Genomic DNA, 13,440 nt, shown 5'->3' with positions numbered 1-13,440 from the left:
TTTGCAGTGGAACAGCAAATCACAAGCATTAGAGATTCTGCAGATGCTGGAAGTCCTTTTCCATGGGAGAGTGAGTAGGTTTCAGATGAGAAGTAAGATTGAGAAGGGATCTGAGGAAAAGGTTTATTTTTCATTCAGCGTGTTTGAAAAGGTGTTGGAGGGACTGGAGGACCTAAGTAATAGGGAACGGTTGAATAGGTTCATATTTTATCCCCTGGAGCACAGGAGAATGAGAGGAGGTCTTATGACAGGTATAGATAAAGTGAATGTATGCAGGCAGGGTGGGTGAAAATAGAACTACATGTTATAGGTTTAGGACGAAGGGTGAAATATTTTAAGAGAAACCTGGAGGAGGAGTGTGTGCTTCATTTGGAGTGTGATGTGGGTGTGGAACGAGCTGCCAGTAGAAGTGGTGGATGTGGGTTTGACTGCAATATCTAAGAGAAGTTTGGATAAGTACGTGGATGGTAGGGGGATGGAGGGCTGTAGTCCAGATGCAGGTTGATGGGACCAGGCAGAATAACAGGTCAGCACAGACTAGATGGGCTGAAGGTCCTGCTTCTGTGAAGTAGTGCTCTCTGACTCTTTGCCTATAAACACTTGAATCAGAATGCAGTTTACCAAGGCTATAGCGAGGTTGTAGTACAGGTGGTAGACCGTGGACCAGGTGCTGGTAAAGAGGATTGGTATGTGCAGGACTCGATGGTCAGACTGAAAATGATGAACCGAAAGGCTGTATGAATCTAAGGACATCATCTCATATATTACTATGCAGAATTCACTGAACAGATTTAAGTATGCAATTACAATCACAAACCATTATCTCTGAATCAATATATGAAACGTATTTTCTGAAATGTGGATGTTTCAAAGATTTATTGTTAATCTGAAGAACATACAAGCTTGTACTGATTTTGCATTAACCATCAGATCTGGAGCCTAATACAAAAAACATGAGTATTATTACACAGTCACTAAGGTTGCAGTGGTTATTTCATCCCTATTAAATAACTTATGCTGTTTTAACTTACTGACTGTTGTTAAGCCACATTTCTGAGATATAATTGCCATTCACACAATAAAAGAAGCCCATCAAGTTGAAATCTTATCTCATTGTTCTCAGAGGGAAAGTCAGCCTCTGCAGGGATTTATTGTAACATAAGCATCAGTATTTCCCAAGGAATAAATTACAGAACACTAATATATCTTCATTTAAATATTTTGCATAAATTGCTTGATCGGATTGGTTACTACATTTGCAATCTTTAATGATAACCATTGTAGGGGAAACTGATAGGATATCGTGAAGCAATTCACAAGAGATCTTTGTTTGTGCACAATACACTCAGTGGCCACTTTATTAAGTACACCTGGACACCCACTCATTAATGCAAATATCTCATCAGCCAATCATGTGGCAGCAACTCAATGCATAAAAGCATGCAGACATGGTCAAAAGGTTCAGTTGTTGTTCGGACCAAACATCAGAATGGGGAAGAAATGTGACCCAAGTGACTTTGACTGTGGACTGATTGTTGGTGCAAGACAGGGTCATTTGTGCATCTCAGAAACTTTTGATCTTCTGGGATTTTCATGCTCAAGAGTCTCTAGAGTTTACAGAAATTGGTGTGAAAACAAAAAAAAAACACCTTGTTAGAGGGAGATGTCAGAGGAGAATGGTCATACTGGATCAAGCTGACAGGAAGATAGCAGTAACTCAACTAACCAGCTGTTAGAACAGTGGTGTGCAGAAGAGAATCTCTGAATGCACAACACGTTGAACCTTGAAGTGGATGAGCCACAGTAGCAGAACTTACACACAGTGGCTACTTTATTAGGTACAGGAGAAATCTAATAAAGTCACCATTGAGTGCCTATGCGTATATCCTGTCCTGAAGGAGGGTTCGACCCAAAACGTCAACTGTTTATTCACTTCCAGGTGCTGCCTGACCTGCTGAGTTCCTCCAGCATTTTGTGTGTGTTGCTTTGGATTTCCAGCATCTGCAGACTTTCTTGTTTTTATGCATATATTCTTTCTTGACTCTGCATAGTGCACTATTAAAGTACTTTTTCACCGTTTTCAAGAAAAGATGAAGTCTTCTACCTGCCATATTAATTCTGTTTCTCTCTTCTAGCCTGCTAACCCGCACAGTGTTACCCGCTATTCCAGATTTCTAGCATCTGCAGTTTATTCTTATTTCAAGAGATTTTATTGCAGATAGACATATTTCCTAAAATATCTCTTTACTAGTATAATCTATCAGTGATTTTTATCAGAGTTCTGTCAATAATCTGGAGCAAATTCAGTGAGAGATCAACAGAAGCCTGTGATAAATAGCAAAAGTATCCCTGAGTTTTCCACTGAGGAAGTTTTGGAAATTCCATTCAGTATACTCATCAGAGAAGCATAATCCTAACATTTCTTTTCTGTGGCCAAGTTTATCGAATAATTTGATATTTTTATTGCTTGTCTGAGCAATGGGTATAACGTTATAAACACAAGAGATTCTACAGATGCTGAAAATCCAGGGTAGCACACATTAAATGCTGGAGGAACTCAGCAGGTCAAACAGCATCTATGAAGGGGAATGAACAGTCGACATCTCAGGACAGGACTGGAAAGGAAGGAGGCAGAAGCCAGCATAAGAAGATGGGGAGAGTGGAAGGAGCACAAGCTGGCAGGTGATACATGAGACCAGGAGTAGGGGGAGGGGAGTGGAGTGGGTGAGGGAGGGAGGGAGGATGAATAACAAGGTGGGAGGTGGCAGGTGGAAGGTGGAAAAGGCAAAAGGCAGAAGAAAGAGGAATCTGATAGGAGACTGGACAATGGAAAAAAGGGAAGGAAGGGAACCAGAGGGAGGTGATGGGCATGAGAGGAAAATAGAAGAGGTGAGAAGGGAGCCAGAATGGGGACCAGTAAAAGGGAGAAGGCGGAGGGGCGAGAAATTACAGGAAGTTAGAGAACTCAATTTTTAAGCCATCAGGTTGTTGGTTGAAAATTATGAGCTGGTTTAGGGGAGTAAATGAATTCCACTAGCTGGTGAGTCAAAGGTCAGAGGGCAGAGACTTCCTGTTGAAGTACGGTAAGTGGCTAGACAACCCATTCTAACTAAAACTTTCAAAATGGAACTATAGAGGAATGAAAATTCATGCAATAAGTTTTCTTGATGTGGAATATGTTAATTGCAACTTTCCAAAAAGGGAGGGGTGGACATAAAGACCAAATTAATATTATTTACCGCATGTACATTGAACCACACAGTGAAATGCATCAACAACTAACACAAACTAGAGATGTACTGGGGGCAGCCTGCAAGTGTCTCCACATATTCTGGCGCCAATATAGCATGCCCACAATGATTGGCAGAATGCAGAACGCAGCAATGTATAGCAAGCACGTCATTTTCGACAGTACAACACAAGCAGGACAATGCTTCCAGTGCTCCAACTCACTAACCCTAACCTGCGCGTCTTTGGAATATGGGAGGAAACTGGAGGACATGGAGAAAATACATATAACATGGGGAAAAGAAGTAGTCTGGGTTGTGGGGAATGAGTAGGGTTAGTGGTGCCAAATAAACAGCTGTGGCCTATTCTGTCAGATTCTGAGCTGTGCATCCTTTCTTACGGTGTGGTTGTGTGAACTTGATGGTGGAGCACATTTATTCCCTCCTTCTCAGAACCGAAATATTCAAAGACTCTTGCAATGAAGATAACTTTGGATTTTAATGCCCTAAAAGCTCTACTTGCTCTCTTCAAAGTGTTATCAAAAATACCTTTCTTCATTAATACAGACAATTTTGTAAAGCCTCATTCTACCTCTTGAAATGTTTTTCATAACTTTGTTGGCATAAGCCCAGCAGCTTTTTTCTGATAAATAATGTGTGGAAGAAACTGGATTCCTTCAGTTTCTGAAAGAACGTTCCCTCGTGTCTCCCTTAATGGTTTCAGCTGCAGTCTTTTAGTAGTAGCACCAGGGTCTTGTTCTCTTGAGCAGTGGCAATAAAGCTCTATTCTGTTCTAATTGTTTCAAAGTGGGGGAGGGTGGATTATGTGATTACAAAATATATCTATAGGATGGTACAGTAGCATAGTGGTAATTGTAACAACGCTACAACATCACTGATCTGGGTTCAGTTGCACAGCTGTCTGCAAGGAGCTTGTATGTTCTCCCTGTAACCACGTGGTCTCCTCCTACATTCCAAAGACGTAGGGGTATTTTTTTCTAGATATTTTTCTTTGTTCTATATTATTCATTGTTATCCTATATGATTGGGAGTTTTGTGAATTAAGTATTATTTGGCTTTATAATTACTCTTGTTAATTATATCAATATATTCCCAATAACTTTGTACTACTATTATGTCATGTTTATATTTTATGAAACTAATAAAAAGATTGAAAAAGAAAGACGTAGGGATTAGTAGATCAATTGGTCACATGGGTGTTATCGGGCGGCCCAGGCTCATTGGGCTGGAAGGGCCTGTTACTGTGCTCTAAATAACAAAAATAACAGAAGCATCACTTTTGATCACCATTCTTGTATGAATCAAGGCACTCTGGCCTCCCTGCTCTTAGTTATTTATTTATTTAGAGATACAGCGTGGAATAAGTCTTTTCAGCCCTTTTTGAGCTGCACCTCCTGATTTAACCCTAGCCTAATCACAGGACAATTTACAACGCCCAACGTTGGAGGAAACCCACGCGGTCACAGGGAGAACAATGCAGACTCCTTATAGACAGCGGTGGGAATTGAACCTGGGCCACTGGTATTGTAAAGTGTCGTGCTAACCATTATGCTACAGTGCTGCCCCATTAGTCACTAATGCATATAGCCTTACACATGGTGGTAAAATACTTTTTTTTCCCCATTTCTCACATAAATGATCAATAGTTCCTGTGGAAAAGCAACAAAGTGGAGATATATTTTCTGAAGTTTTTTTTAAAAGGCAGAGAGAAGGGATAATGAGATGTAGAGCGTAGAACGTGACAGCACAGCGCAGACCATTCAGCCTGCAACAGTGTGCTGACCTTTTATCCTACTCTAAAATCAACTTAGACGGTAAGACATAGGAATAGAACTAGGCTACTTGGCCCAGAATTCAGTCACCCAACAAGGCTCCCTTTATTCCCACTCTTTGCCTTGTGCCAGTCAGGTAATGTTAGTGTCTTTCCTGTATATCATGATATCTTACCCTGTTTAGCAGCCTCATATGTGGCAACGTGAAATTTAAGCACTCCCTCCTACATAACCCTCCATTTTTCTATCATCCACATGCCAATTTAAGAGATTCTTAAATGTCCCTAATGTATCTGCCTCTACCATCATCCCTAGCGCACGTTAGATGGACCCAACACTCTGAATCTACCTCTGAATCACCCCCCCAATACTTCCCTCCAATCACTTTAAAGTTAAGCTCCCCTCATATTAACCATGGTATGGCTGAGACCTGCATATTTCTACTCAACAGATACTTGGAAAATTTGACCTATTCAACCAAAAGGCCAATAGCAAAGACATCTGAAAAAGGCATCAACATTTCTGAAGCAAGATTTAGTCCTGAACAGAAATGTGCTTTGTATGTGTCATATTAATTGGGGAAAAAATTAACAATTGATACTTGCAAGTCAGCATTAATATATTTCTTTATGCTGTGAAAATATTCCGTTTAAACAATTACTAACATTGACTTCAATGGAATGAATTTAAGAGGCAGAAGGCAAATCACCAAGATGGCAGTGTCAAGCATTGAGCACTATTGGCTGGAGATGCATTTCTATCTATCAACACAGAGCGGCCACTTTATCAGGTACACCTGGACATCTGCTCGTTAATGTAAATATCTAATCAGCCAATCCTGTGCCAGCAATTCAATGCATAAAAGCATGCAGACATGGTCAAGAGGTACAGTTCTTGTTCAGACCGAACGTCAGTATGGGGAAGAAAAGTGACCTAAGTGACTTTGACTGAGGAATGATTGTTGGTGCCAGACGGGGTGGTTTGAGTATCTCAGAAACTGCTGATCTCCCAGAATTTTCACGCAGTTTACAAAGAATGGTGTGAGAAACAACAAAAATTCAGCGAGCAGCATTTCTGAGGATGAAAATGCTTTGTTAATGAGAAAGATCAGGAGAGAATGGTCAGACTGCTTCAAGCTGACAGGAATGTGACAGTAACTCAAATAACCACGTGTTAGAGCAATGGTGTTCAGAAGAGCATCGCTGAACGCACAGCATGTCAAACCTTGAAGAGGTTGTGCTGCAGCGGCAGAAGTCCACGTACAAACACTCATTTTCCACTTTATTAGGTACAGGAGGTACTTAATAATGCAGCCACTGAGTGTGACATGGCATAATAATGGTGAGCCAAAAACACAGGAGTGTTACAACAGGTCAACAATCTTCATTTCCAAATCAAAAATAAAATCGTGTGTCTTTCAGTTTACTAGCTACTGACTCTTGCTATTACTCAAGCTTTGGAGTTTTTCCATTTAACCAGGAAAATATGACAATTATTGTTGCAGAACATTTAAAAGGATAAAAGTGACTGAAACTTCCAATCTGATATTTTTGCAAGCAGTGTTACAGCTTTGTGCACATAGAGTGTGGAAGCAATAAAAGATAGCATATCATGTGCAAACGTTTCTTCATAGACAAAGGCAACGACTAACAGAACTGCCAAACACATGGTTTACTTCAGCTTACAACAAAGTGATGCACACTTAAAACACAAGACATTCTGCAGATGCTGGAAATCCAGAGTAACACGTATAAAATGCTGGAGGAACTCAGCAGGTCCAGCAACATCTATGGAGGGGAATAAAGACCTGACATTTTGGCCCAAGACCCTCCACTCTAATGAATGGACTTGGGCTGAAACGTTGACTGTTTATTCCTCTCCACAGATATACCTGAGCCAGACATCCCCCAGGATTTCGGATATGATGCACATTTAAAACACGCAGTTGATGTTGTTAATATTAACTATATATGTAACATAAACACATATGTAATGAATAATTCAGGAATCCCAGAGAAGAAGGATTATTCTCTTTCCTCTCTCAGTACACAATACTATCGATTTGCCTCAATGCCAGGCGTTCCTATTCTTTTTTATGCCATGGACCAACACCATTAAGTAAGGTGTCCGTGGACTGCAGATTGGGATACCTTGCTCTATGCACTCTGGGCTTTAGTGGAGTTGAGGATGATTTATTATTAAGATACAGCGTGGAAAAGGCCCTTAGAGCCATGCCCCCGATTTAATCCCATCCTAATCATGGGACAACTTACAATAGCCAATTAACCTGTCAATCGGTGCGTCTTTGGACTGTGGGAAGAAATTGGAGCACCTGGAGGAAATCCAAGTGTTCACGGGGAGAAAGTATAAACTCCTTGCAGGCAGCGGTGGGAATTGAACCCAGGTCGCCTGTAAAGTGTTGTGCTAACCACTACGTTACCGTGCTACCCAACTCTCCCCATCGCCCATTGTGTTTTAGTGAGAAATAAAAGAGCTTTAAACAAAGTGGACATTAATATTTAAAAGTAGAGATTATCTGTGATGATATTTATAACACCGACAGGTCATTTCTGAGCGAGAGATACAACAGCACCTGAATCACAGTGAAATTACATGGATGTAAATTTTGGATGACTTTTGCTGAATTGCATATATAAGCACTGAGGCAAAGTTGACAAAACTGTGTGTGTACATCAAGTCACTAAACAGTAAATGGCTTAAATGAGTAACTTACAATAACATCATAGTTATGTCTTCATTGATATACAGAGGCCGCCTCACGTTTATCTGAATCATAACTGAACTGAACAGATTAGGACAAACAACTTGTGTCCAACAGAAATCCACATTTAATAATTATTACAACAGCATTCCGTATGCCCTCTATTTCTTTGCTATATTGGTATTTGCTTTTTTTATTAAAAATAAAAATTGCAACAGAATAACTTAGGTTGGCAATACAAACATGCTGCACAAAAATGATAAAATTTGGTATCATTGAATGAGCTCCAAAAAGGCGTGGCGTGCGCTCAAGCATTAATTTTATTGTTATGTTGTACTCTCAGTGGCCACTTCATTAGGTACACCTGCTTGTTAATGCTAATATCTAATCAGCCAATTAGGTGGCAGCAACTCAATGCATAAAAGCATGCTTACATGGTCAAGAGGTTCAGTTGTTGATCAGATCAAACGTCAGATTGGGGAAGAAATGTGATCTATGTGACTTTGGCTGTAAAATGATTGTTGGTGCCAGCCACAGTGGTTTCAGTATCTCAGAAATTGTTGATCTCCTGGGATTTTCACACACAAGAGTTTCTAGAGTTTACAGAGAATAGTGCGATAAACAAAAAGAAACATCCAGTGAGCAACGGTTCTGTGGGCAAAAACACTTTGATAAGGAGAGAGGTCAGAGGAGAATGGCCATAATGGTTCAAGCTGACAAGAAGGTGATAGGGGTGTGCAGATCTGCAACTCTGAATGCACAACATGTCAAACCTTGAAATGGATGTGTTACAGCACAGATGACCACACCAAGTTCCACTCCTGTACCTAATAAAGTGACCATTGAGTGTATGTTCAGGGATTTATTGTCTTGTGTAATCAGGAATTAATAAAATTTATTGCCTAATTATTTTGATATACTGCAGTAACTAATTAGCTTTTCTGGGCTCCTTTATTAGCATATTAGGTATGAGCCCCCATACATACAGAATCATATATCTATTGATCTTATGTAGGTAAGTCTGTAAGCATATGTTAATGAAATTAGGGAAAAAGACGCCTTTAAAGAAATCTTCAGTGTCTGTTAACAATAAGAGACAGGTACACCCTATAGAAAGCTTTATCAGTGCTCAGTCGTTTTACTGCCTGACTATAGTGACAAAGTGAAACTGAAACGATTGAAAACCATTTCATTCTTAACAGCCAAAATAAAACTTTTTGAAATTGACAATAAATAAGATGCAATAATGGCACCTGGAATAATTATTAGAAATATTAGTTTAAATGCAAATTAATCAAACTTGGGGAGAAGGGAGGTGGGTTAAGGTTTGTAATTGCACAAGTTTTATTTCATTATATACAAATAAACAAAACACAGGAAAATAAACTTCTAAGGAAGAAAAATCACCGTATGAAAGTCTGACAAAGAGCAGGCTGAGACCACCTAACGATTCATGCCTATCACAATCTGAACAACTTGTTCGTGAAAACCCTCCAGTATCTTACAGGTTTGTGCAGTTTTTTTTTGTTGAGATTTAGTCGTACGGTGATAACTTTCTTGTCAGTGACCACCGTCCACTATCACTCCTCTGTGCATCCCAGTAATTCCATCCGCAGAGTGATCCGGCCATACCACGACCAGGGCAAGATCCTAATATATCGTGCGTAGATGGGAGGATCTATTACATTTTTCCTGTGTGTATCATTATCAAAATTACCTTGGAAAACCTGCCAAATGAGAAAAAAACAACATTATTACTGACTGGACTGTAATATAATACTCATCAACCTAAGTTTTTTACCAGTAGATTAAAGATGGGCTTTATTTGTTACATGACTATACGTTGAAACATATAGTGAAATGCGTTGTTCGTGTCAAATCCAATCAGCGAGGATTGTGCTTAGGACAGTCCGCAAGTGTCGTTGTGCATCCAGTGCCAACGTCATACGCCTACAACTTACCAACCCTAACCACACTTCTTTTGGAATTTTACAGGAAATCCACGTGCTCACGGGGAGAATGTACTAACTCCTTAAGGACAGTGGTGAGATTCGAACTCTGATCTTACATGTGGTGTTGTAATAGAACATAGAACACCACAGCACAGTATAGACCCTATGTCCTTGATGTTGTGACCATCTTTTAACCTGTTCTAAGATCAACCTAACCCTAATCTGCCGTCCTACATAGCCCTCCCTAGGACAGAGTAATTCTCCTACTGCATAGCAGTAGCATTTATGTAAGGCATTGGTGAGGCCTAATCTGGAGTATTGAGTGCAGTTTTGGCTACTACCTACTGGAAAGATGTAAATAAGATTGAAAGAGTACGGAGAATATTTACAAGGATGTTGCTGGGTCTGGAGGACTGGAGTTATAAGGAAAGATTGAATAGGATAGGGCTTTATTCCTTTGAATGTAGCAGATTGAGAGGAGGTTTGATAGAGCTATAAGAAATTATGAGGGGTATAGATGTCTCCTACAGAGGGGGAGCCTCAGACCTGAGGGCACAACCTCAGAATAGAAGGACTTACCTTTGAAACAGAGATGAGGAGAAATTACTGTAACTCGTGGCTGGTGAATCTGAGAAATTCATTGCCACAGACAGCTTTGAAGGCCAGGTCTTTGGGTGTATTTAAATTGGAGGTAGGTTGGGTGTCAAAGATTAAAGGGTTAAGGTAAGAGAATGGGGTTGAGAGGGATGATAAATCAGACGTAATGATGGAGCAGATTCAATGGACCAGATGGCTAAATTATGCCCCTAAATTTTATGGTCTTATGTTCAAAGTCCTTTCTGCTTGGCAGGCACTGACTAGTGGGGTGTGGTAGGTTTGGTGCTGGTGCTGCAGCTAAGACATGAAATATTTCCAAGTCTCCAGGCTGTGCAAGAAAATGAGCTGCAATTAGAGAAGAAAATGCTGGAACTCATGCAGCATTTGTGAAAAGGGAAAAAGAAATGATGGTTTAGATCAACACTCAACATTTTAGGAACAGCTTCTTCCCTTCTGCCATCAGATTTCTGAACCTAGGGTAAACACTCATCATCGTTATGCGCAGAGTCATTTGGCGTAGGTGATAATGGTGACCATGAATGTTTTTGGCAAATGTTTCTACAGAAATAGTTTGCCATTGCCTTTTTCTGGGCAGTGTCTTTACAAGACAGGCAACCCCAAATTATCAGTATTGCAGAGATTGTCTACCTGGCATCAGTGGTCACATAATCAGGACGTAATATGCACCAGCTGCTCGTACGACCATCCACCACCTGCTCCCATGGCTTCGCATGCCCCTGATCAGGGGACTAAGCAGGCACTGCACCTTGCCCAAGGGTGACCTGCAGGCTACTAGAGGGAAGGAGCATCTTGCACCTACTTTGGTAGAGACAGTTTGGGTGAACACTACCTCACAATATTTTTGCCTTTTTTTTGCATTACCTATTTTACATATATATACATTTCTTATTATAATTTATAGTATTTTTCTTTGTAATGCACTGCGAAACAAAAACAACATCATGAAAATTATATTAAAGTTGACTTTGATTCAGAGCACAGCATTATTTAGAGTAACGCAGTCCTTGAAGAATTCTGTTCCGGGAATGTGATCTGTGAGGAGTTCACATTAAGTCTCCAATGTGATTTAGATCAGAAGATGGTGTGGGAACATGCATGACAGACACAGTGTGGCGTGAATAAAGGTGATGTTATCCACACTCGTTCTTAAAGCAGAAAGACATTATTCTTCTCCTGGTGATCAGTTTGGAAAGTGTAGAACAACACTCTTGTCTATACCAACTGGTTAAGAGGGTTGAAGTTTCAAGTTGCTACAGCGAACATCAACTATCCTGGTCCAACCACGAAGACACATGGCCAAGGAAGTCCACAAGCGCCTTTGCTTCCTCAGGAAGTTAAAGAAATTCGGCCTGTCTCTGTCAACCCTTACTAATTTTTAACAATGCATCACTACCACTTTTACCGCTGTACCATTGAGTGCATACTCACCAACTGCATCTCAGTGTGGTATGCCAATTGTCCCGTATCGGACCGCAAAGCACTCCAGCGCGTGGTGAAAACTGCCCAGCGGATTATCGGCACCCAATTGCCCACCATTGAGAACATCTACCATAAACGCAGCCTGGGCAGGGTGAAAAGCATTATCAGGAATGCATCTCACCCTAACCGTGGACTTTTTACTCTCCTCCCATCCGGTAGGCGCTACAGGAACCTCCGCTCCTGCACCAGCAGGCACAGGAAGAGCTTCTTCCCTGAGGCTGTGACACTGCTGAACCTCACATCACAGCGCTAAGCAGTATTGCACCCATATTGTACTGTCTCAGTACTTTTATATTTGTGTGCTGTAGCACTTACTTTTTATTCGCAGTTATTTTGTAAATAACACTATTCTCTGCATTTCTGGTTAGATGCTAACTGCATTTCATTGGCTTTGTATCTGTACTCGGCACAAAGACAATAAAGTTGAATCTAATCTAATCTAATAAGAAAGCATTGTGGCTTTGTACGGCAATTGCTCCCTACAAGAGTGGTGGATATACAGTAGTCCACACATCACAGAAGCCAGTTACTATGCGTCCTCAGTAAGCAGCCAGCATAATCAAATCCACTCCACTCTCTTCTCCTCTCTCTCATCGGGTAGAAGATACAAGAGCTTGAAAATACGAACCACCGGGCTCAAGGACAGGTTTGGTCCCACTGTTAGCAGAATTTTGAATAGACTTCTAGTTGAATAAGATGGACTCTTGGCCTCACAATCTACGTCACTAAGATCTTGTACTCTATCACCTACCAGCACTGCCCTCTTTTGGCAGCTTTTACACTCAATTCTGCATTGTTACTGTTTTACCTTATTCTAGCTCAGTGCACTGTGTAACGATTTGATCTGCATGAGCAATATGCAAGACAAGCTTTGCACTATATCTTTTTGAAGAAAGAAAGATTTGCTTTATCCTTCACATGTTCAGTACATCAAAACATACAGTGAAATGCATCATTTGTGCCAACAACAATTCCTCAGGCTAACACCTTCCAGATAGCCAATCTCTTCAATTATTTCACTTTCTCTACATCTTCTGCTTGTTCTTTTCATCTTGATTGGGTTTCGGAAACAGTTGGAGCCTGTGATGTGTATTTTGGAATTTGCTCCAATGATCTGGCGCTCTGCAATCCCCAGAGAGGACAGAAAGCACTAGCTGCTTCGTGGAGAAGACCAGAGATAGGGCACAGGGTCATGACCGACTCCATTTCAATGCATCAAAGAAGATTGAAGTATCAAGGCAAATGCTGAGGAGGGATTGCTCTCAGTGGAGGCCATGGGGTTGACGACAGTCAGTAGCCAGGTTGGCGATGTTCAGACCCGGTATGGCAGTTACTCTTCACACAAGGGCTGAGTTTGTGCAACCACTTTCCACGATGCTGAAGGGAGGATATTTTCAAATTCTGAGACTTATGTGATTATTGGACTGCCGGTTATATTGGTCTTCTTCAGCTTTCAGTGTTCTCTTTCCTGTGGGCGATATGCTACTTTTTGTGTGAGGGAAGCATTGGGGGTTTGGGGTCTGATGCTCTTGTTTGTGCTATTCTGTGTGGGCGATCTGTTTTTTGTGCGAGGGAGAGGGTGGGGTGGTGGTTGGGGTTTGTGAGTTTTGTTTCTTTTCCTTTTCATTGGGGGGGGCGGTTATGCCTTT

At 40.9% G+C, this 13,440-nt stretch overlaps 1 protein-coding gene across 3 annotated transcripts in view; it reads right to left on the bottom strand.

Moving 5' to 3' along the window:
- Positions 1-866: 866 nt before the first annotated feature.
- Positions 867-13,440, bottom strand: part of LOC134357219 (EGF-like repeat and discoidin I-like domain-containing protein 3) — a 294,825-nt gene continuing 282,251 nt past the window's right edge. For all 3 annotated transcript variants that reach the window (XM_063068512.1, XM_063068511.1, XM_063068510.1), the window contains one exon: positions 867-9,469. In XM_063068512.1, coding sequence (XP_062924582.1) covers positions 9,323-9,469 — 147 coding nt within the window. In that variant the 3' untranslated portion in view covers positions 867-9,322. The remainder of the gene's footprint in view (positions 9,470-13,440) is intronic.

The sequence above is a fragment of the Mobula hypostoma genome, chromosome 16 (assembly GCF_963921235.1).
Source record: "Mobula hypostoma chromosome 16, sMobHyp1.1, whole genome shotgun sequence".
Lineage (NCBI taxonomy): Eukaryota > Metazoa > Chordata > Chondrichthyes > Myliobatiformes > Myliobatidae > Mobula > Mobula hypostoma.
The sequence above is the reverse complement of the archived record's forward strand: the minus strand, read 5'-3'. Positions and strand labels throughout refer to the sequence as shown.